General features: G+C 57.5%; 3 protein-coding genes across 5 annotated transcripts in view; 1 reads left to right on the forward strand and 2 right to left on the reverse strand.

Annotated features, from left to right (window-relative positions):
- NUMA1 (nuclear mitotic apparatus protein 1) overlaps nt 1–12,950 on the forward strand; it is a 36,258-nt gene extending 23,308 nt beyond the window's left edge. Inside the window, 13 exon segments of the mRNA XM_070383795.1 lie at nt 82–3,480; nt 3,928–3,969; nt 5,377–5,445; nt 6,770–6,880; nt 6,963–7,181; nt 7,283–7,440; nt 8,694–8,940; nt 9,888–10,116; nt 10,696–10,832; nt 11,176–11,352; nt 11,505–11,618; nt 11,723–11,941; nt 12,262–12,950. Coding sequence (XP_070239896.1) covers nt 82–3,480; nt 3,928–3,969; nt 5,377–5,445; nt 6,770–6,880; nt 6,963–7,181; nt 7,283–7,440; nt 8,694–8,940; nt 9,888–10,116; nt 10,696–10,832; nt 11,176–11,352; nt 11,505–11,618; nt 11,723–11,941; nt 12,262–12,273 — 5,133 coding nt within the window. The 3' untranslated portion in view covers nt 12,274–12,950.
- Nucleotides 12,951–13,094: 144 nt separating this feature from the next.
- On the reverse strand, nt 13,095–17,186 carry IL18BP (interleukin 18 binding protein). Its single transcript, XM_005908733.3, has 6 exons — nt 15,625–17,186; nt 15,207–15,292; nt 14,663–14,866; nt 13,941–14,064; nt 13,712–13,859; nt 13,095–13,522 (listed from the first exon to the last, which is right to left on the reverse strand). The coding sequence occupies exons 2-6, from the start codon at nt 15,232–15,234 to the stop codon at nt 13,394–13,396; spliced, it is 633 nt and encodes a 210-aa protein (XP_005908795.2). The 5' UTR covers nt 15,235–15,292; nt 15,625–17,186; the 3' UTR covers nt 13,095–13,393.
- Nucleotides 17,187–18,636: 1,450 nt separating this feature from the next.
- The window catches only part of RNF121 (ring finger protein 121), an 82,039-nt gene continuing 77,140 nt past the window's right edge, over nt 18,637–23,535 (reverse strand). For all 3 annotated transcript variants that reach the window (XM_070383797.1, XM_070383799.1, XM_070383798.1), the window contains 3 exons: nt 21,093–21,226; nt 20,348–20,449; nt 18,637–18,968 (listed from right to left, as the gene is read on the reverse strand). In XM_070383797.1, the coding sequence (XP_070239898.1) occupies nt 18,848–18,968; nt 20,348–20,449; nt 21,093–21,226 (357 nt within the window). In that variant the 3' untranslated portion in view covers nt 18,637–18,847. The remainder of the gene's footprint in view (nt 18,969–20,347; nt 20,450–21,092; nt 21,227–23,535) is intronic.

Here is a 23,535-nt window from a genome sequence, read left to right on the forward strand (position 1 = left end):
GGTTCCTGGTGGTCCTCAATCCCTGGAGGGGCAGAGGGCACCGAGTCGTGCTGATCCCCGTTTGTCTCTTTATTTCACCAGCTGGAAACCCTCAAGCAAGAGGCAGCCACTCTCGCTGCAGACAACACCCAGCTTCAAGCCAGGGTGGCAGCATTGGAGACCGAGCGGGGCCAGCGGGAAGCCAAGCTGCTCGCCGAGCGGAGCCACTTCGAAGGAGAAAAGCAGCAGCTGGCCGGCCTGATTGCCGAGCTGCAGGGCTCCCTGTCCAACCTCAGCCAGGCCAAGGAGGAGCTGGAGCAGGCTTCTCAGGCTCAGGTGGCCCGGCTATCCACCCAGGTGGCCACATTGACCTCCGAGCTGGATACCCTCAACACTGCTGTGCAGCAGCGGGATGGGGAACTGGCCGGCCTGAAGCAGCAGGCCCAAACGGAGCAGGCACAGCTCACACAGACTCTCCGGCAGCAGGAAGAGGCTGCCCAGGGCCTCCGCCAGCAGGTGGAGCAGCTGAGCAGCAGCCTGGAGCGGAAGGAGAGGCAGCTGGAAGAGGCCGCCACGGAGAAGGAGGCCACCCGGCGAGACCAGGCCCAGCAACTGGCTGCTGTGGCCGAGGAGCGGGAGGCTGCTCTCCGGGAGAGAGACACAGCCCTCCAGCAGCTGGGGGCGGTGGAGAAGGAGAAGGCTGCCGAGTTGGACGTCCTGCAAGAGCAGCTGCGGGCCGCCCATGAAGCCCAGGATGGTGCCCAGTCCTCGCTGACACAGGCCCAGCAGGAGAAGGCGGAGCTGAGCCAGAAGGTGGAGGAACTCCATACCCATGTTGAGGCAGCCCGCCAGGAGCAGAGTGAGGTACAGGCCCAGGTGGCAGAGCTGAAGGCCCAGTTGAGGTCTGAGCAGCAGAAAACAACCGAGTGGGAAAGAGTGGCCCAGGAGAAGGCCCAGCTCCAGGAGCAGGTCCGGGCCCTGGAGGAGTCCCTTAAGGCCACCACAGGCAGCCTGGAAAAGGAGAAGCGCAGGGCTGCAGACACCCTGGCAGAGCAGCAGCGGTGCATCTGCAGGTTGGAGGCGGAGACGCAGAGCCTGGTGGAGCAGCACGAGCAGGGACAGAAGGAGCTGGAAGAAGAGAGAGCTGGGCGCAAGGGGCTGGAGGCCCGGTTACAGCAGCTCGGGGAGGCCCATCAGGCCCAGACAGAAGCCCTGCGGCAGGAGCTGGCCGAGGCTGTAGCCTCCCAGCGCGAGGCCGAGAATGAGTGTGAGCAGCTGGCCAAGGAGGTGGCCACCTGGCGTGAGCGGTATGAGGACAGCCAGCAGGAGGAGGAGCAGTATGGCGCCATGTTCCAGGAACAGCTGATGACTCTGAAGGAGGAATGCGAGAAGGCCCGCCAGGAGCTGCAGGAGGCAAAGGAGAAGGTGGTGGGGATCGAGGCCCACAGTGAGCTCCAGATCAGCCGGCAGCAGGACGAGCTGGCTCAGCTCCACGCCAGCCTGGCCAGGGCCCTACAGCAGGTCCAAGAGAAGGAGGGCAGGGCCCAGCAGCTCGCCACCGACCTTGCCACCCTGCAGGAGAAGATGGCGGCCACCAGCAAGGAGGTGGCCCGCCTGGAGGCCTTGGTGCGCAAGGCAGGTGGGCAGCCAGAGACGGCCTCCCCAGAGCTGTTCAAGGAGCCGCCCAGGGCAGGAGACAGAGAGTCGGAGTGGCTGGAAGAGCAGCAGGGACGCCCGTTCTGCAGCACGCAGGCCGCGCTGCAGGCTATGGAGCGTGAGGCTGAGCAGATGGGTAGCGAGCTGGAGAGGCTTCGGGCCGCGCTGATGGAGAGCCAGGGGCAGCAGCAGGAGGAGCGTGGGCAACAGGAGAGGGAGGTGGCGCGGCTGACCCAGGAGCGGGGCCGGGCCCAAGCTGACCTTGCCCTGGAGAAGGCCGCCAAGGCGGAGCTGGAGATGCGGCTGCAGAACGCACTCAATGAGCAGCGTGTGGAGTTTGCTGCCCTGCAGGAGGCACTGGCCCAGGCCCTGAGGGAAAAGGAGGGGATGGACCAGGAACTGGCCAAGCTTCATGGGCAGGAGGCAGCCCAAGGGGCAGTACTGAAGGAGCTTCAGCAAACTGTGGAGCGACTGAAAGAACAGCTGGCCAAGAAAGAGGAGGGGCGCCCGCAGTCTCTTGGGACAGCCAGCCGAGAAGACGCTTGTGGATTGCGAACCCAGTCCGAGGCTACTGAAAAGACTGAGCCAGAAGGCTCTGAACTGCAGGCCCTGCAGGCAGAGGTGAGCCGGCTGGAACAGCAGGCCCGTGAGCACCAGGAGAAGGCCTCCAGCCTGGAGCAAAGCCTTGAGTCTGAGCGCGCTGCCCACGTGGAGCAGGCCAGTACTCTGAAGACTCTGCAGGGCCAGTTAGAGCAGAAGGCCCAGGAGCTGGGGAGCAGTCAGGACGCCTTAGCCTCAACCCAGAGGGAGTTGGCCACCCTCCGTGCCAAGGCCCAGGAGCACAGCAAGGCCGAGGACGAGTGGAAGGCCCAGGTGGCCCGGGGTCAGCAGGAGGCGGAGAGGAAAAACAGCCTCATCAGCAGCTTGGAGGAGGAGGTGTCCATCCTGAACCGCCAGGTGCTGGAGAAGGAGGGCGAGAGCAAGGAGCTGAAGCGGCTGGTGGTCGCTGAGTCAGAGAAGAGTCAGAAGCTGGAAGAGCGGCTGCGCCTGCTCCAGGCGGAGACCGCCAGCAGCAGCGCCAGGGCTGCGGAACGCAGCTCCGCTCTGCGCGAGGAGGTCCAGACCCTCCGGGAGGAGGCTGAGAAGCAGCGGGTGGCTTCTGAGAGCCTGCGGCAGGAGCTGGCATCGCAGGCGGAGCGAGCAGAGGAGCTGGGCCAAGAGTTAAAGGCCTGGCAGGAGAAGTTCTTTCAGAAGGAGCAAGCCCTCTCGGCCCTGCAGCTGGAGCACACCAGCACACAGGCCCTGGCGAGCGAGCTGCTGCCCGTCAAGCACCTGTGCCAGCAGCTGCAGGCTGAGCAGGCTGCTGCCGAGAAGCGCCACCGGGAGGAGCTGGAGCAGAGCAAGCAGGCGGCTGGCGGGCTGCGAGCAGAGCTGCTGCGGGCCCAGCGCGAGCTCGGGGAGCTGCTGCCTCTGCGGCAGAAGGTGGCAGAGCAGGAGCGCATGGCCCAGCAGCTGCGAGCGGAGAAGGCCAGCTACGCGGAGCAACTGAGCATGCTGAAGAAGGCTCACGGCCTGTTGGCGGAGGAGAACCGCGGGCTGGGCGAGCGGGCCAGCCTCGGCCGGCAGTTTCTGGAAGTGGAGCTGGACCAGGCCCGCGAGAAGTACAGCCAGGAGCTGGCAGCTGTGCGCGCTGACGCTGAGACCCGTCTGGCTGAGATGCAGCGGGAAGTGCAGAGCACTGCCCGGGAGCTGGAGGTGATGACCGCCAAGTACGAGGGTGCCAAGGCCAAGGTCCTGGAGGAGAGGCAGCGTTTCCAGGAGGAGAGGCAGAAACTCACTGCCCAGGTGAGGCCCTGGCTCAGCCACACCCCCGAAGGGCAGACCTGAGAGGCAGAGACGTTGTCCCTCTACATTCCCTGGCCTCTGATCCCCATGTGATGCCAGAGTGTCGGTGGCAGGAGGAGAGGTGGCTGCTAGTACAGGTCGTCTGTGGCCCCTGCTGGCCTAAAGAAACTCTCAGTAGCCTCCCCTTCCCCGAAGGCTCTGTCTCTGGTGAGGCAGGCTGTGAGAGCCATCAGCCTTTTGAGGCGCTCTGTCATGAGGAAGCATACTTACAGTGGAGGCCCCAAGAGCCACCGGGGCCTCCAATGAGCCAAGATGGCATTTAAAGAGGCTGCTAGACGTCTAGTTCCTTGGGGGCAGATTAGAGCCTCGGTGAGGTCAGCCTGGGAGCAGGGCGGGTGCCTTTTGGACCCCCATCTCACGCTGTCTCCGTTGCTCCCCCATGTGCAGGTGGAGCAGCTAGAGTTATTTCAGAGAGAGCAGACTAAACAGGTAATGCCTGAGGTCCTCGATAAATGCTGGCTGCTTAAGCGGTGACTGGTCTCGGTGCATGACCCCGGCTGCAGCTTGCCTCCGTGGGCTCCTGTTGTGAACTGTTTGTGAAGGGGCAGGGTCATGCCGTGGAACCCAGGCCGTCCCGGAGTGCGGTGTGCTGGGCCCTTTCAGGCCTCGCCCCACCCATCCCAGGTCGGCCTCTCCACCCGTCTGTATTCTCATCGTCTGTCAGGGACGAGGGGTAGGGCAGGCTTCGTCTTTCCCGTACCAGGTCCAGAGACAGCCTGCCCTTGGGACTCCCAGACCTTCAAGTCCTGCTCCCAGTTTGGGTACTCATCTGTGGGGACTCGAAGTTTGGCCACAGGCCTGGTGTGGCATAGCTCCCTTCTTTCTTGCAGAAGCTAGAAAGGTGATGTGCCAGACGGCCCCCACAGATTAGCAGGGCCGTGAGCTCAGAACGCTTGCCCATCACCTTCTGGGGTTTTTAACCCCCAGCATAAGATAGAGATGTTTGGGAGCAAGAGGGCCAAGGTTGAGAGGAGGTGAGGTCTGACTGCCTCGCCCTCACCAGGGTTTCTATGCTGCCCTAGACATCAAAGCTATCAAACTGGCATTTAGTGGGCGCCCCCTTCCTCCACTCCCTTTCCTACCCCATCATCTGGGGCCTGCTGAGGAGGTGGGCCCTCCTCTCCTCACATCCCCTCCTCCAGGGAGCCTGAGATGATGGGGAAGATCGGACAGAAGAGCAAACAGTTAGCAATGGAGCTCCAGCCTTTTGCCTTTACTGATCGTGCTTGAGCTCCCAGAAAGCCCAGGGGAGCCAGGAGCGTCTGTGGCTGCCATGCGCCCTCTCATCCCCTTCCTCCCTGAGCCCTTCCTCTCTGTGGGGGTGGGGTGGGCGTGAAATACGTGTGCTGCCCTGCTCTCGTCTTCCAGCTGCCTGACCCAGTGCTAATCACAGCCACCACACCACTAGCGCCAGCCCTGATGGCCTGTGGATGTCGGGGAGAGGTCCGAGCAGTGGGGCTTTTGCTCTGGCAGTTTCTTGCGGTAGGGGTTGGGGGGTGTAGTCATCGAGCGTGTCTGCTGGCGTTTTAGAATGGGTGCCCTGCTCCTGTCCCGCCGTGGGAAGGTTGGGGCTGGGAACGGCGGCAGTAAGTTGTGGTGGGGTGTCAGCTCCCGAGTGACCCTGCTGCCTATCTCTGAAGCAGAGCGTGGAGGCAAGCGCGGGCAGGTGGCTCTGACAGCACTTGCGTTGGGTCATGTCACTCAGGTCCTGCCCACCAGCCAGGGTGGCCCTGAGTTTCTTACAGGGACACTGGGGACTGGCCTGGGGAAACCCCATAATTTGGACCTTCAGCGGAAGGCCCCCTGAGTCTCTCTCCTCTTGCCTCCCTGCCTCAGGTGGAAGAACTGAGCAAGAAGCTAGCTGACCATGAGCAAGCCAGCAAGGCGCAGCAGCAGAAGCTGAAGGTGGGACAGCAGGGGATGGGCCTGCCCTCCATCGGCTCAGGGGAGCAGGGAGGGAAGCGCTAAGCCCCGGCTGGGGCACCCTGGGGCCTGGCAGCCTCAGGAGCCCTGCCTGTGCCTCTGCGATCTGAGTGACCAGAGTGGCTCGCAACCCGCAGACCTTCACTGTCTGCTGCAGTAGCCACTAGCCATGTGTGGTTATTTAAGTAAAAAAATCCAGTTTCTCAGTTGCGCTAGCCACGTTTCCACAGCTCAGTAGCCATGTGTGGCTAGTGGCTACCATACTGGACAGGGCAGATCAGAACATTTACAGCACTGCAGAGGCTTCAGTTGGGTTGTGCTGTTTAATCTCAGGGAATGAGCATTAGTGACATTTAGTACTACAGTGCAACTGAATATTCTTAATGCTTTCCGTGGTATCACCTTCTTTGGTTTAATGTTTGCTTTTTTGCAACTCCAGGCTTCACAGCTTTTAGTTAAGGGCAAAGGAACTTGGCCCCAGTGGCCCCAGGAGGGTCACAGGAGTTGGTGGGAGCTCAGAGCTGTTTGCCCAGCTCACTGCCCTGTGCTCTACACCGTGTCACAGTCATGCTGACACAGGCGGAGTACACTCCTCTCAGGGGCCTTCCTGGTGCCGAGGGGTGAGGAGGGAAGGCTGGGTGGCCCTGGCCAGTGCCTGCTACAGACTTAGTACTTGCTGGCGCAGATTGCGGGTGGACAGAGAAGCCGCCAAGGACAGACAGATCCTGCGCCCAAGGAGTCTGTGGTCTGTCTGGGAGGTGGCGCCTGCAGCATAACTGAGCCCACACCCGCTTCGGAGTCAGGTGGGCAGAGGCGCAGATCTTACTCTGCTGCTCAGTCCCCGTGGCCAGTGTGCTTTCAGGCTCTGCACTCAGTTTCTTCATCTGTGAAGCAGAGCTGAAGTTAGTTCCCAGAGTGGTTTTGAGGAGAAATGAGTTCTCGTGTCCTCAGCACACATGCCTGTGCCTAGACCCCTGATGTTCCTGGGGGTCCGTGCCTTTCCTCCCGGGAGACTGTGTCCTCATGGAGGGAGGGTGAGGTAGCATGTGCCTGGTGTCAGGGCAAAGGCAGGCTGCCAGAACTCTTCCAGAAAGGGCATTGTCTGGACAGGAAAAGCTCCTACAGCATCTGGACTCTGAGGGGGGTGTGGTGCTTAGGCTGGAGCTGGGAGGGGCCCAGAGGCCTGTTGTGTGTCCTCAGAGAACATGCAGGAATCTGTAAACACCGTGGAGCCCAGGAGGTTAGGGGTCGGTGGATTTGGGTGAGCCAAAGAGGCCAGCGGTCATCAGCTTCTCTCCTCGTGCAGGCCCAGGGCGGTGAGAGCCAGCAGGAGGTCCAGCGCCTCCAGGCCCAGCTGAGTGAGCTGCAGGCCCAGCTGAGCCAGAAGGAGCAGGCGGCTGAGCACTACAAGCTACAGGTGAGGAGCCCGGCCCCAGCCCCAGCCCCGGCGCCCCCCACTTCTCAGACCCCACCACCCACTCGCCCTTCCACCCACCCAGATGGAGAAGGCCAAGACTCATTATGATGCCAAGAAGCAGCAGAACCAAGAGCTGCAGGAGCAGCTGCGAGGCCTGGAGCAGCTGCAGACAGAGAACAAGGAGCTGAGGGCAGAAGTGGATCGGCTGGGCCGGGAGCTGCAGCAGGCCGGGCTGAAGACCAAGGAAGCCGAGCAGACCTGCCGCCACCTCACGGCCCAGGTGCGCAGCCTGGAGGCACAGGTGAGGCTCTGGCCGTGCCGGCACACTGGCCTCCAGTGCCCTCCTCTCTGCAGCCACCCTGCTGAGGCCTGCCTTCACTCTCTCTCCGCCCCCTTCCCCAGGTTGCCCATGCCGACCAGCAGCTTCGGGACCTGGGCAAGTTCCAGGTGGCGACTGATGCCTTGAAGAGCCGGGAGCCCCAGGCTAAGTCTCAGCTGGACTTGAGTATTGACAGCCTGGATCTGAGCTGCGAGGAGGGGACCCCTCTCTCTGTCACCAGGTCAGGGGGCACCCTTCCTCCCTGTCTGTTGTCCGCCCACTGTGATCAGGCAGCCTCCTGTGGGGAAAAGGCTGCTGAGGTGCCATTCCTGGGCACTGGGGCTATCAGAGAGGAAGATGGGAACCCTTTGCCCTCTGGAAGCTTGTTCTTAGAGGAGGAGTATGTATTAGAGGTATTAAGCTAGATGCTTGCATGTAGCATAGCGGGAATGAGAAGTAATGAGTGGTCAGAAGAGGCTTCATGGAGGCTGTCACTCCTTCTCTTGAGTCTTGAAAGAAACTATAGGTGTGTGTCCCATGGACAGAGAAGAGTGATAACAGCAAAGGAGGTCGAGAAGGAGCCTGGCTGGACAGTGAAGTGGGGAGGGTTGGGCCCAGGCCCCTGAGGGCAGGCTGGACCCCCCCCCAACTGAAGGAGGCTGGGGTTTAGACCTGATCCTGAAGGCACTGAGGGGCCTCAGAAGGGTTTGCAGTTGAGCACATGGTCAGTTTTGCATTCTTAGCCTACCTATCCTGATAGGGAAAACTGAGACTTTAATGAGATCAATAAATGTATTTTTATGTTAAACACTTTATATGTGCCAGAGATAGTGTTACATACACCTGAGAAATATGAATTCATTTATCCCATAACAACTCTGAGGTAGAGTCTATGATTATCTCCTTTCACAGAGGAAACTGGGGCAGCCTGGGGTCCCACAGTGGCAGGGCTAGGCTTGACCCCAGGCAGCCTGGCTTGAGTCCTAGCTTGTCACCACCGTGTGTCTCTCAGAGGCTGTTGTAGTCAAGGCGAGAGGGGACGAGGTAGACAGGAAAGGAGAGGAGTTGGGTGTGGTTAGGGGGCTCTTGGATTTGGCAGGAAAGGGAAGAGATGGAGGCTGGCTGGAGGTTGCTCCCCCCAGCTTCGTGTTGGCTATAATAGGAAACAGAGGAGGAACAGACAGTGGACTTAGTTTGGGACATGTTGTTGTGGAGTCCAGAGGGGCAGTCTGGGGCTGTGTCTGGGAGGGTCTGGGGAGCAGGGTCTGGGAGTTGCCTGTATTGAGGAGCTCAGGGCACCGTGGGGTGAGTGGGCTCACCAACAACGGAGCAGATGGAAGGCAGGGTCCCAGTCAAGGACTCGTCTTGGTACCTCTGAAAAATCAGAGGGTGGGGTGCTTGACCTGGTGGTCTTGTTATAAATGTCACTGGAACGGGATGGACAAAATGTGGTCTAGCCCCAGGAATGGCACCTCAGCAGCCTTTTCCCCACAGCAAGTTGCCTCGCACCCAGCCAGACGGCACCAGCATCCCCGGAGAGCCAGCCTCCCCCATCTCCCAGCGTCTGCCCCCCAAAGTGGAGTCCCTGGAGAGCCTCTACTTCACGCCCATCCCTGCTCGGGGTCAGGCCCCCCTGGAGAGCAGCCTGGACTCCCTGGGGGACATCTCCCTGGACTCAAGCCGGAAGACCCGCTCCGCTCGTAGGCGCACCACGCAGATCATCAACATCACCATGACCAAGGTCAGGCTGCTGGGAATGGGGCTGTAGGACAGCACCGGTTGCTTCCTCTCCAGGGCCTTTCTCCATCAGGTCTCCAAAACCGCCTCCAGACACCCACAGACGAGAGCAGCAGAGCGGTGACTTGCTTTGGCCTCCCGTAGAAAGGGGCCAGGCTGGCCTCGGCTGCCTGTCCACTGACAGGCTGCCGTGCTCTCTGTGTACAGTAGCGACCCTGTGCAGGCTCAAGGGGACAATGCAGAGAAGCTGCCCAGCCCATGCCTCCCAGCACGCATGCTGGGTGACAGATATGTTGTGCTGCCCAGGGGGCTGCCTACCTGCCTGGGGCTCTGGTCCTTGTTTCCACATCCCAAGGAGGTTGGGGAAGAGAGGAGGGGAGCACTTCAGCTACCAAGAAACCAAGTTCTAAAAGATGGTCCCCTGGTGCGCTTGGTCCGAGGGACCTGTGGGACAAGCCTGATGTACTCAGGAGCCGCGGAGTCCAGCCCCAGCTCTGTACCCTGCTCTGTGACCCTCAGGCCAGTCCTTTCACGCCCATGTACCTCACTTCTAAGACAGCCTGAGGCACTCGGCCCACCCTCCCTCAGAGCATTGTTAACAGACTCAACGAACAATGGGCAGGAGTCCTGACAGTCTCAGCACCTTGTGTGGGATTAAGAAGGCCCATTTCTTGCAGATGGGCAGCTGAGAACCCTGTGCAAAGCAGTGTGGACATGGGCAGCCATGGGATCTGAGGCGCTTCGGGAAAGGAAATGGGAGGCTTTTAAAAAAAATGTTGATGTATTTGGCTATGCTTGGTGGCGGGTCTTAGTTGTGGCATGTAGGATCTAATTCCCTAACCAGGGATCAAACCCCCCTGCATTGGGTTCAGTCTTAGCTGGTGGACCACCAGGGATGTCCCAGGACATCAGGGCCCAGCCCCACTGCAGCAGGTGCGTCTTCTCTTCCAGAAGCTGGACGTGGAGGATCCAGACAGTGCCAACGCCTCCTTCTACAGCACACAGTCAGCCCCCACTTCCCAGGCAGGCCTGAGGGCCGCCTCCTCCACCCAGTCTCTAGCCCGCCTGGGCTCTCCCGACGATGGCAACTCCACTCTATTCAGCCTGCCTGGCTACCGGCCCACCACTCGCAGCTCCGCTCGCCGTTCCCAGGCCGGGATGTCCAGTGGGGCCCCTCCAGGTAGGGGACTGTGGGGGCCTGACACCCAAACATGAAACTGGAGACAGATCCCGACACAGCCAAAGGACAAGCTGCGATCCAGCACCTCACCCCTCTCCTCCCTACCTGTTGTTCACCCAGGGGCTGTGCTAGGCAGTAAGGCTGATGTCATTCTCAGCCAAACGCTGCATGAGGGGCGGGGGATTCCCTGCACAGGAGTGCTCCAGGCCCCTTCTCAGGTGGGGAGGGGCTGCCAGGGGGGCCAGACTGCCAGGGATCTATCTTCAGATTCCTTTCTGAGGCTCTTGCCTTCAGGGAGTGCTCTGGGGTATGGATTCCTGGTCCTCCAATAGTTTCTTTTGGTGTCACAACCTCTGCATGGGACCCCAGGGAGGAGGCAGGGAGCCAGTCCCCAGGGAAGAGATGGTTGTGGGCCTCGTGCCCGTAGCTGCAGCATGGAGCAGAGCAGGACCCTGGGGTGCTGGAGTTCAAGGGCTAGGAGGGACGGAGTGGTGGTACCAAGGCCGGCGGGGTGCTGCCTCCACCCTCTCGTGCTGGCCTTGCAGCCCTGCTTGTTGCTGTCTCCCTGGCCCCGCACAGGCAGGAACAGCTTCTATGTGGGCACCTGCCAGGACGAGCCCGAACAGCTGGATGACTGGAACCGCATTGCAGAGCTGCAGCAGCGCAACCGAGTATGCCCACCGCACCTGAAGACCTGCTACCCCCTTGAGTCCAGGGTGAGCTCTTGGGTTCCCTGACAGGGACCCGCCCCTGCTGGCTTCCCTCTTCCTCCTGGACCTCCCTCCCGTTTCCTAGCCTGCCGAGGAGGGGGACCTGCTTCTGGTCAACTAGCAGGCAGAGAGGAACTCAGGAGGAGGTTCTGTGGAGGTCCGGAGTTGGCAGAGGTCTCTAGGGACGGCTCCTGTGGCTCTGGTGCATGGCATAGGCAGGAAGACAACAGGACGGGAGCCGTTTGCAATAGGAAGGCTCCAAATGCCTGGCCAGTGAGGAGTTCTAGGGCGGTCCTGCTCCATTTCCAAACAGCTCAGGTCTACCGACCACTTCTTTTACCCCACACAGCCCTCCCTGAGCCTGCCTGCCATCACAGATGAGGAGATAAAAACCGGCGACCCCCGGGAGACCCTGCGCCGAGCCAGCATGCAGCCAACCCAGATAGCTGAGGGCGCTGGCATTACCACACGGCAGCAGCGCAAGCGGGTTTCCTCAGAGACCCACCAGGGCCCCGGCACACCCGAGGTGGGTGACTTGGACTTTGGTCATCTCTAGTGGCTGCCATGTTTGCGAGTCTATTAGCAGGGAGTCTTCTGGTGCAGGAGGGAGGCAGGTGCTGGCTGGACACGGTCCACTTGCCTCGTGTGCTGTGGACCTAACCGTCCTCTTCCCCATAGTCAAAGAAGGCCACCACATGTTTCCCGCGCCCCATGACCCCCCGGGACCGACACGAAGGGCGCAGACACAGCAGTACCGAGGCCCAGAAGAAGGCAGTTCCAGCTGTTAAACAGGTTAGCCGGGGGTTGAAGGGAGAACCTGGAGGGGCCCAGCCCGCTGAGCCCTAGAGCAACTGTGTGGCCAGTGGTGCCCCCAGTTTGACAGCCCTTCCCAACAGGCTGACCGCCGCCAGTCTATGGCCTTCAGCATCCTCAACACACCCAAGAAGCTTGGAAACAGCCTTCTGCGGAAGGCAGCCTCCAAGAAAGCCCCCTCCAAAGCCTCACCCAACCCCCGCAGTGGGACCCGCCGCTCTCCGCGCATCGCCACCACTGCAGCCAGCGCTGCCACTGCTGCTGCCAGCGCCGCTGCCACCACCCCCCGGGCAAAGGGCAAGGTGTGGGCACTGACCGGGAAGGGGGAGGGTTCGGCTCCTAGAAACCCAGTAAGGAGCATGGGTGACGACCCCCACTCAGCCACCCCAGGGCTCCGAGTAGGTCCCTGGAGGGCAAGGGCTGAGAGCAGGTGCTCCCCTCTGGTTAGCTGCTGCTCCTCGAGGAAAGCAGAGAGTAAAACACTCAGAGCTGCTCAGGTGAAACCAGCCCCTGCAAACCTGCGGTAGATGCGTCCAGGGCTGCAGCAAGACCACCCTAGTCTGGGCGTGTGGGAGCGGGAGGGGGCACAGGCTGGCGCTGAGCAGCTGTCTCTCTCTTCCAGGCGAAGCACTGAAGAGCCAGTGCCAGTGAGCGGCCCCGCCCGTGTTCCTGATGCTGCCCTCGCCTGGCCCTTCTCCTTCTGTCCCTTTCAGTGCCTTCTCTCAGCTCCCAGGCCAACAGTGGCCCAAATCCTCGAGACAGTGACGCCTGCCCACACCCTGGCCGGGACCCGGACCATCCCCAGGTGAACGGTGTCCTCAAGAGTGGCCCAGAGCCTGGGCACTTCTCCCTGCCTTGCCTCCTGATGTTTTCCTAGAGTAAAGTCACTTCTCCATCATAACCAGATTTGAGGCTGGCTTTGTGTGGCTGGGTCCTTGGGCCTAGCCAGTCCTCCCAGCCTCTGGATCTAGAAGGGACCATTGGAGGAGCAGGCCCTGGCCCCTGCTGCTCCTGGCCGCTGGGCCTCGCGAGGGCCCTTGCTCTTGAAGTCCAGGACTGGGCACTGACCTAGTGGGAGCACCCCACCCCCAGGTGCATCCATCCACCCAAGGACCCAGTTGCCCACAGGATGCTCTTTTCCAGGAGAAGGGCCCTGCACCTCGGGGGGGTGGGGGGCAGCCCTCAGTGGCAGCTCCCATTGCCCACCCTCCTGGGTGGGATTTGGAGTGATGGGAAGGTTTTTAAGGGCCAGAGATGGATCTTTTCTAAATGTTATTACTTGTAAATAAAGTCTATTTTTTCTCCCTTGAATGCCGAGATGCCTTGGTCTGTGTCGGGGAAGCAGGGAGACTCCAGACCACCTGCCTTCTCTCAGACCCCTTCTCCTGGCCTCTCTGAGGCCACAGGTCTTCCACTGTTTCTGGCCTCTGCTCCTGAGGAGCGTTACGGGCCGGCATCTTGTGAGGGCCTGTGTCCCTGAATCTGGTTTTGCCTTCAGCTTCAGAGTGGCATTCTCTCTCACTCCATGCTCCCTCCTCGCACGAGCCGCGTTCTGCGCTGGAACGACGGCCTAAAGGATAAGTGACTGGACACACGTCAGATGCTGCCGTTGAAGATGGTTTATGAATGCCCCCCCATGGGCCTTGCTGGGGTGACAGAGATACAGCAGCGGGTCAGAAACAGCCTCTGCCCGCATCCCAGGAGCCCACAGAGGAAACAAATATATTAAATGGATGCAGACTGTGGCCTGGACTTCAGTAAAGAGGTGGTGTTTCAACCAGGTGGCGGTGGAGCTCAGGTTCACCATCGGGATGGTGCAGCAGAGGGGACTGGCTGGAGGGCGGGGCTTCCTGTGGCAGGGGCACACTTGTCTTCGGCCCAGCCTGGAGGAGTGAAGCAAACAAGCATCAGGGGTGGGAAGAACTTCCCCCTATGCCATGTCTCTCCTGCCTGAGTGGCTCGGGCAGTCAGTGGGTATCAGCTGGAGGCTGCTGTGGGCAGAGCCCACCCTTTCCTTCCCACACTGAAGCAGGGCTCCTTATGTCCCGGAGGCCCTCCCTTGGGTTCCTCACCCAGAGCTGGGCCAGGACAAGGTGACGCTGGACAGTCTGCCCAGGATCCATGAAAACACAGGAGAAGTTGGTATCTTGCAGGGTAGGGCTCAGCTCCTCCAGCACCAAGGGCCTCCACAGCTGGGTCCACTTGCCCCTGTACTCCCGCCTGGAGCAGACGAGGGGGAGAGGCTGTGAGAGGACCGCAGCAGCAGCCTGCCTCCAGCCAGCCTCACCACCACGCCCTCACCTGGTGTTGCCCTCCCACAGCCGGCCTGGGAGGTGCTCGATGAAGGAGCCGTTGCCCAGCCAGTAGAGGATGCTGAAGTGGGGAAAGCGGCTGCAGGCGGTACAGGACAAGGTCAGCGTTCCATCTAAGGGGCACACGTGGCTGTTAGTCCTATAGAGCAGACCCTCCCGCCTCTGCCACGGTCTGCCCGCCCTGCCCCACAATTCAGGAATCTGGAATGCAAAGTCCAAGGGGAAGGCTGAGCAACAGGAATCTGGGGATGGGTCCCTCATCTGGGTCCTTGACTCCTAAGCTTGTTTCTTCAGAATGCCCTGGGGTTTCTAGCACCCAGCTTCAGTGACTCTAGGAGCTCTGGCCAAGGAGGCAGCACAGTAGGCAGTCGCTCAACTGAGAAGGCCAGAGGGCAAGTGGGCCCTGTGAGGAAGGAAGGGCTGGGCTTGGAGGCACCTCCGTCAGGACTCTGGGAGTCCTCTGTTCTGAGTCCTCTCCATCCCACGTGACAACATCTTGGGAGCTGTGAGCTGAGCCCTGCACCAACTCGCAATGCTGGCTGGGAGAGGGAGAATGCCCACTGCTCAACCGAGCTGCTCGGTTGGTGACAGGCTACGTGGCAGAAGGCTGGGGGGTGCGTGCTCAGAGGCCAACCCACCCTTGGCGCCACTGTTCCCTCAGCCCGCCCTCGGACCACCGCGCCCTCCCATCCCACTGGAATAGCTCCTTACTCAGTGAGACTTCCTCTGCTGGCCAGGTCACTGTCAGCGCTGGGCACTGTTTAGCTGCTGGGAGTGCTAGCGGCCGCGAGGAGGAGCAGGGGGCCTTTGCCATCCCAGGTGAGGCAGCTGTGGTGGCCTGAGGCACAGGTGTGGCTCTGGCCAGGTGGGAGATGATGTGGGCACAGAAGAGCAGGGCCCAAAGAGGGCTGGGGTCTGAGGAGAGGACAGTCACAGAGGTCAGCAGCTGTCTGACCTCCTGGGACTGCTCGGCATCCCAGCTCTGCTCTTGCTTGAGAGGGAGCTCCTACCAGGATTAAGTCTGGCAGATTCTTGGCTCTGCTGGGAATGGGTGGGGCAGAAGAACCCCTCCAGCCCTAGCTCTTGTCTCTCTGAATGGAGCACAGGGAGACCTTGGAATGGAGCCAGAGCACAGCATGCAGAGGCTGAAAGCCACAGCACAGCAGCTGAAGGGACCGCCTGGGGTCAGGTTCCTCACCGCCCTCAGGCCGCACCCCACCCCTTCCACCCGCACATGCACAGCCCCAGGGCCCACCTGGAATCCAGTTCTGTCTCATGGTCATGATGAACTGTGTCAGGAGCTGCCGTGCCTTGCTCTATATATCTGTGACAACTTCCTCTCTGGGGAGGCGGGGGAGGTGACCGTGACAAACGGCTTCTCCTACAGATTCCAGGCACACTAGTACGGCCTTCCTGTGGTCTCCACAGCCCCTTCCTACGTCTGACTTTTCAGGGGGCTGCCAGACACTGTCCACTCTGCCCCATCCACCTGTCCCAACTGACAACTGGAGGACCAGCATCAAGCGCAGGCTGGAGCTCTTCCAGCCCCTAGAAACAAAGCTGGTGGATCCCCACCTAGCTCTTTCTACCTTCAACATTATACTTGTCACTAGTCCAATCAAACGCTTCATTACAGGATGGAAACTGAGGCCCAAAGAGGATCAGGGACTTACCTAGTCACAAAGGAGGGAAAATTCTGCTGCCAGAGCTGTTCTGGGAAGGGCAGGATAGACAGTGAAATCCTTCTGGGAAAGCACTGCCCCCCCTCCTATCTTAGTTTCAGTTTTATTTAAGCAGGGGATCTAGAGTAGGCTCTTGGCCACCAGCAGACACATGTGCTCCACAGCAGTCTGGACCCAGCCAGTCCCGAAGGTTCCTGCACACTGTGCCTTCTGCTGAGCTGGAGCTCACCGTGGCCGTGAGCCTTCTCACTCACTCCCAGGCCCCCTGCTCTGCAGGTGGTATCAGCCTTCAACCATCCTCAGCCTCACCCTCCAAGGGGTGCACAGGGCCATGAACTAATGAAAGTCTCTCCATCCCAAGACTCTGCTCTTCTATGTGAACAGAAAAGGCCTCCTGCTTCTTTCTTTAATCACACTATATTCAAGGGGACAACTGTCCTAGGCACTGGGGACCCGAAGTTGGATCAAGTGGACCATTTCAGACTCACACCAGCCCATCCACATCCTGGCCTTTCTCAGGCTCCCCACTCCCTCCAACCAACCCAACATCCACCCCTCACCCCCATGAATCCTCACTTCTGTCACCCCAGCTCCTTGGCCAGAGCTACAGATCTAAGCTCACCAGGAAGTCTAGTTTCCCCTTGCCTGGATCCCAAGAAGCCCTGAAGAGCCCTCTCTTTTGGACGCTGCCCCTTTCGGAGCTCCCCAGCTCAGTTTGGCTGTGTCTGGCCCCACATGAGCCCCATCATGGGAGCTACATTTCCCGGCCTCCACGGGAACCTCTCAGACACGCTTGGAGCACAAGCTAGAGCACTGGCCCTACAGAGAGGAGAGGGTGCTTTCCAGGGAAGAGTAGGTACACCCAGCACTGGCTGGAGCAACAACAGAGCTACAGAAGTCAGGGTCACACATGTGGCTTCAAGGGGTGGAGAGACCAGGGCTGGTGATCCACGGAGCAGGTGTGAAGGACCAGACCTGAATGTCTGGGATCAGGAGGATGGGGTCCTGGAGACAGAGCCAGGGAGGCCAAGAGATGGAATAAAGTTTGGAAGATGCGTCAGGAGCACGGCTGCAATCTCAAGGGGTGAGTGTGTTGTGTGTTTGTAAAAACCATACATTTCCAATTTAGATGTGGGAGACTAAAAGTCAACTCCTCTTCTCCAGGGCTCTAACTCACATCTTCTCAGTCCCTCCCCCACCGCCTGCCCAGGAGCTTCTGGGCTGCAAGACGCAGAGAAGCTCCTCCCTAGGAGCGCCAGTGTCTCCAGCAGGGAGGTCAGGAGGCAAGACTGTCGGGGCTTCTGAGACCCAGTTCTCCGGGGAAGGGGGTGGGGATGCGAGGGACAGGAGACAGGATTCTACCTGTGAGTGTAAATAAGGCCAGAGTCGGGCTGCTGGGAGGTCATGGTACTCAGGACTGCTGAAGGATGGAGAGAGTGCCCCGGAGAGAGACTGGCCTTGGCTTCTCACATGACCTGATGTGGGGGTGGGGGTGGGGGCAGTGGTTTATTCACTAAGTTGTGTCTGACTCTATGACCCTCTGGACTGTAGCCCACCAGGCTCCTCTGTCCATGGAATTCTCCAGGGAAGAAAACTTGAGTGGGTTGCCATTTCCTTCTCCAGGGGATCTTCCCAACCCGTGGGTTGAACCCGCATTTCCCGCATTGCAGGTGAATTCTTTACCGCTGAGCCACATGTGGGTGAAAGAGGGACAAAAGTGAAAGGATGACCGCAGGCCCCAATCCACTGAGGACGGGCCCATGGGCATGAGTGAGCAGCATGTTGGGTAAGCCACAGTTGGGTAAGAGAGTGACTGGGGAGAGGGGTGGTTGCGGCAGGGCACTGACCTCAGGTCGTGAGGACGGTCACCCTGTGATGACCCAGGGCCCCTTCTGCGACAGGAGAGAAGCCCAGCAGGCCATCTCACTCAGGGATGTTGGACGGGACCCACCACTCGCCGGACCCAGCTCTCAAATGGGAAGAGCAAAAAGGCAGCAGAGGCCAGGCAGCCCAGGGGACCGCAGGAAAAGAGGTGGGAAGAAGAAAAGCAAGATGGATGTTCAGCTTTCCAACCCAGCTCACGGAGCTTTATTAAGAACAGATGACAAGACCCTGCTTGGTTCCTGCTGCACCTGAAGGGCCATATTCCCTAGGAACCTGGCGTGGAAAGTCCGTATTTGCCCTCCTACTTCCTTCAAAACCCCTAGGACCAGAGCTGGGACCTACCTGAAACCCCCTTTCAGACACCATACTCACCCGGCCCTGACCCTCTTCCCAGCCACCCCAGCACTCAGGCTGCTGGGCCCAGGCAGAACCCAGGGATGACGGGGCTGACATGAGGATATTCCTTGAGCTGGGAATCCCCTGGCAGCTTCAAGGGAACAACGTGTGACTACAGGAAGAAGTGTCACGTCTGTCAGTCCCTCCACCGCAGACACACACACACACACATGCTCACTCGGGCTTGCTGGGAAGGAAGTGATGCGGCAGTGGCATTCGGCGCATGTCACCACTTCTGGGCAGAGCGTCAGCTTGCATAAGTGGCCCTCAATCACTGCTCTGTACAGATGGTCTCTGTTCTTGACTCAGTAAGCCCTGCTTAGGGGAAGGTTCCCCAACAAATTCTCAGGGAATTCTGAGGTCCCAGGGCTTCCTTCACTGGAAAAGCCATGACAAGGTTCCATTTGCCTCAACCAGCCTATGGCCACCTCCACAGGGAAGGCCCGCCCGTGGCCTTAGCTGGGAGGAAGGATACTTCACCCCGCAGTGCTCTTCAGTGGCACCGGCCACAGTTCTCTGGCCCTTCCGCACTGAGTGTACCAGGCTCGAGCCCCACGCACGGAAGGAAGAGGGGGGCAGGGCCTGGGGCTCACAGCCAGAGGTAAGATGGCTCCTTTACGTCAAAAAATGTTGTGGCTCTGCTCCTGCCCTGCTCAAGCAGGGAGGTGAGGCCTGGAAGAACTGGGGCAATTCCTAAGCTCCACAATAAAAAAGGTTTTTAAATATATTCATCAAAATAGTTTTCTTTTAAAAAGCCCCCACTGCTGACAGCCCCACCGGCTGGCTCTCCATCACCTCCCTCCCCAGCCCGGACACAGCCGGAGGAGTCCTGAGTGGCCCAGTGCCCCTCTGAGTCTTTCCCACCCAAGAGGTCTTGGAGGGCAGGGAGGAGAGTGCCCTGAGGTCCATGGTGGGTGGATGTTCTTCCTCCTGACTATTCCAGGCCCAGGATATAGTTGATGCCTTGCACCAGGCCAATGATGACAGGCTGCCATGCTACCAAGTACCGAAGCCAGTCCAGCAGTTGTCCGTACATGACATGAGGCCTCTCCCAGCTGTCAAGTGAGTTAAAGAAAAGGGGCTACATGTTCGAGCTGCTGAGGCTGGCCTAGGGGATGGGTAAGAGGGTCTGTCTACATGTCCCAGACACTTCACAGAAATCAGCCTACAAAGAAAGGTGCTTTCTAGAAAGCCCCACCCAACCTCTCCATGTTGGAACACAAGTCTGAACCTGGAGAATGAGGGAAGTGGGACAGAGGGGATCAGTGCAGAGGATCAGACAGACAAGGCAAAGGGTGGAGTGGTGAAATGAAGCTCTCTGTGGCTGATACACACAGAGGGCTCTGCGTGACCCCCTCTGTAAGCTGGGACTGCCAGTGAGCCTGAGACTGCCATAGATTTCTCATGACAACAGCTTCGGGGAGATGGGGAAAGAGATAAGGTAACCCGAAGGTTCTTTTCCAAAATGGGAAGATTTCTAGGTCAACGGAGGGGTTGAGTATGAGGACAGAGGCATATAGGGGCAGAGCAAGAGGCTGGTCACAGGGGATAACTCCTGGTAGAGAGGCTCCAAGGAGCCCCATCCAAGGGCACTGAACATGGGGGCCCTGCTGAGGCCAAGCAGCCCTGGAGAGGAGTCCCTTCCCTCCACTTTACAACCCACTGCCGGGAAAGACACTGGAGAGGGAGCCTAGGAATCCAGCTCCGGGGAAGCACAGACCTCACAAGACTGTGGGGAGTCCTGAGGGCATCAGGAACCAGTCTGGCCCACTACTGGGAACCAAGAGAAGCCCCGACCCTCAGCTTGACCATGGAGTTACTGAACTAGACCCCAAAAGAACCAAGCAAGGAACCATAAAGGGGAACACCAAGGCCCTCCACAGCCCGGCTAGTATCCAGGGGCCAGGAAACCCCCATACAGAGAGAAAGGGCAACTGGGAGAGGTACCTGGATCCAGGGGCAGCTGAGAGCAGCACAGGTCCTGTGTTCAAAGTGGAGGGGACAGGGCTGGTCTCCAGCCCCGCCTGCCAGAGGTGAGGCATCACATGTTAGTTATATCACCTTGAGAATGTTAGTCAACCTTGAAACTGTTTCACTGGTAAAAATGAGGATACTATTACCCAGGTCACAAGGCTCTAGAGAACGAGTGAGCTCACAGAAGGAAAGCGCTTGGCACAGTGCCGCCAGATGCACAAGAAGCAGGCGGGCAAAGGAAGTCGCTATCACTACCGATTCACCCTCGAGGGATCCTGAGTGGTGAGGAGAAGCTGAGCTGTTGGTCCTGCCCCATATCCCACCCACCTCCCTAGACAAGCCAAATGGACTGGTGGGCAGTTACCAGACAGGGCTCAGGAGGGGCACCCCAAGACCCACCTGATGCAGGCTGGTACTTTCTTACCACTGCCCGCTCCCAACAAGAGCCCAAAAAGGATACGGGTTGCTGAACATCCTCTTGAGGTCTACTTTCTCTTTGCAGTAGGGACACGTCTGCTTCTTTCCCACAATGCACCAGCCGCGGATGCAGAACTCGTGGAATCTGAGCACCACTGGTCAAGGGAAACAGTGGGCAGCCAGGATGGCACTCCAGCCCCATGATAGGCTTCACGGCGTCCAGGCCCTAGCTCTGGAGGGAGGTTCAAACCCTGGCTTCACCTCTTACCAGCTATATTGTCTTAGGCAAGCTGAGAGTACACCTCCGGCCCTGCTTCCTCACACATAAAGTGGGGTTAATGAACTCTGCCTTACAGGGCCGCTCTGGGCACAATGGAGAGCACACGGCCCAGAACGGGAGCCAAGTAAGGACGTGGTGAACACCAGAGGCGCCACTCAGGGGCACTTGATTCCAGCACTGAGGGAGCCAGTTAGAGGATGCTCTTCCCTGGCGACTGACCCAATCTTGCAGCAGCTGGTGTAGCTGAGGCTCCCTTCTGACCTGGCCAGGCTATACACGCTGCTTACACACAAGTGGCTCCCATCTATAAGAAAGACCAAAGGAGGCAGCCGTTTCCACTCCCTGGGATTGGCTTCCCTATCAGAGGACATCACCCAGATGTGTGCCTCTTGTGACTCCTCCTCTCAAAGGTCTGGATGGCATGCCCAGGGTCATGATGGTCCCCTCCCTCCCTGACTGGAGTGCGCACGTGGTGAGAGAGGCAGCCCAGGAGCTCCAGGCAGGATACACGTGATTGCAAGACAGCCTATACGTGTTCTCAATGATGCCTTCTTCACTGACATCCACAAAGATCTGCTGCCCACACACTGCGCACACACTGTCCGAGAGGTGTTTGGTGGGCATGCCCGACTCGCTGTAGAACTGGGAGAGAAGAGCAGGAGGAAAAGACAGGAAAGACGTGAGAATCAACCAAAGTGGGATGATACCAGCGAGGCCTGGGGTCTTCTGGAGAGAACGTGACACGGCAGGTGGAGGATCCCAAGCTGGAGAATATCTCACCGTCAATCATCCTCATCTCTGTGGGGCAGATGGGGTGAAAGGACTAGACCAGAGATGGGCTGGAAGTCGGGTCAGACAGAACCTGAAGACGGGGCTGGTCAGCATCAGGGTAGGAGACCAGCAGGGAGAAGGGTTCGGGGCCGCTGACAAGGAACCACATCAGCTAAGCCACTCTGTGGCCACACCGTGGTTCCCTCAGGTGGGCGACATCTCTTCTCCAAGAGGCACATCAGTGAAACACCTGGTGCAATGGTGGCTGGGTGACAAGGGCATTTTCAGGCACTTGTTGCAGCAGTAAAACAGCTTCAACCCATTTGGACAGCATTTGGCATGATGTCTCAAACTGCCACACCATTTAACTCATTAATTTCACCTTAAGAAATTTAAAGAAATTTCTTTAAAAACAAAAAAAGCTTCATGCATATAGATACTCATTTAAGTGTTATTTATAACTAAACAAGTGAAGAGTCTGGCAACCTCTCAAAAAGTTAAACACAGCAATACCATATGACACAGCAATTCCATTCTTAGATAATACTCCTAAAGAATAAAAACCAGGCCTAACCACACACTTGTACACCAATGCTCATTAGCAGCATTAATCACAAATAGCCAAAAGGTGGAAACAGCCCAAGTGTCCATCAACAGAAGAATGGATAGACAAAATGGGATCTATCCCTCCAATGAAATGTTACTCAGTCACAAGAATAACGAAGTTCTGATACATGCCAAAACGTGCAGGCACTTTGGAAACATGCTAAGTAAAACAACTTAGACACAAAAAGATAAGCATTGCACTGATATATGAGTCTATTTCTATAAAATATCTAGAATAGCCAAATTCATAGATAGAAAATAGAACAGAGGTAACCAGTGGTGGGGAGGAGGAAATGGGTTATTGCTTCTGTTTGGGATGATCAAAAATTTTGGAAATAGCACACTGAACAATGGGTAAAATGGTGAATTTTATGCTACATATATTTTCCCAAAAAAGCAAGAAAAAAAAGCAGCAAACAAAAACAAGCAAAGAAATGGAAAAAACCATAAATGACCAACAATAGAAGGATGCCTCGATAACCTGTGGCACCCACTCAAGGGGCTAGACAGGCAGCGAGTCAGCTGAAGCTTGAGATACAACATTAAGTGTCAAAAGCAGGGCACAAAATTGGAGGCATAGTACTGTTGTTGGTACCATATGTAAAGACAAGCAAGCAGATCGATCAAAAGGTCAGAAGGAAATGTATGAGAATATTTACACCAGTGATGTCTTGGTAGTAGGATTATAAATGGGTGTTTTTTATTTTGCCTACTTTTCTGTACTCAAATTTTCCTTAATGAACATATATAACAGGCAAGCCTCAGAGATATTGTGGGTTCCATTCCAGAACACCACAATAAAGTGAGTCACACAAATTCTTTGGTTTCCCAGTGCATTTAAAAGTTATGTTTCTACTTACTACTAGGTGTGCCATAGCATTATGTCTAAAAAACCAACTATGACAGTAACATCCAAGACCACAGATCACCATAACAAATAATAATGAAAAAATTCAAAATACTGCCAGAAGCACCAAAATGTGACACAGAGACACAAAGTGAGCAAAGGCTGTTGGAAAATGGTGCTGATAAACTTGCTTGATGCAGGGGTGTCATAAACCCTCAATTTGCAAAAAGCGAAACAAAAAATTATCTGCGAAGTGCAATAAAGCAAAGCATGATAAAAAGAGGTATGCTCATACCTTAAAAGATTATTTATTACCATGGTTAATCACAGTGAATGAGGAATTCCATGCTCCAAACAGAAATTCAAAATTTTGTGTACTTTCCTTATCGTTTATTGTTCAATAACTACATAGCATTTCCCCTTGATCCCAAGAATAAAAGACTTGAATTTTGTTGAAACTATTGTTTTTTTTCTTTTCTTTGTTCTTAAAAATGATGGTAAAACACACGTAACACAGAATTTACCATCTTAACTATTTTTAAGTATACAGTTTGGTAATGTCAGTAAGTATATTCACATTGATCTGCAGCTCATCTCCAGAACTTTCACATCTTGCAAAACTGTAAAATTAATTCTTTAAAAGGCTTCTGTATTTATTATTACAATTTAATCTGTACCTATAAAGGGAAACAGATTATACTTAGCCTTTTTTGTATTGTTATTTTCC

Source organism: Bos mutus, chromosome 15 (assembly GCF_027580195.1).
Source record: "Bos mutus isolate GX-2022 chromosome 15, NWIPB_WYAK_1.1, whole genome shotgun sequence".
NCBI lineage: Eukaryota > Metazoa > Chordata > Mammalia > Artiodactyla > Bovidae > Bos > Bos mutus.

What these genes read in the sequence shown, in the direction of transcription:
- IL18BP (XM_005908733.3), bottom strand. Translation starts at nt 15,234, where the DNA reads ATGACCATGAGACAGAACTGGATTCCAG. An exon ending in CTGTGGGAGGGCAACACCAG is followed by an intron (nt 13,860 to 13,940) that starts GTGAGGGCGTGG and finishes CGTCTGCTCCAG; the next exon opens with GCGGGAGTACAGGGGCAAGT. An exon ending in TTGTCCTGGCCCAGCTCTGG is followed by an intron (nt 13,523 to 13,711) that starts GTGAGGAACCCA and finishes TCACTCCTCCAG; the next exon opens with GCTGGGCCGAAGACAAGTGT.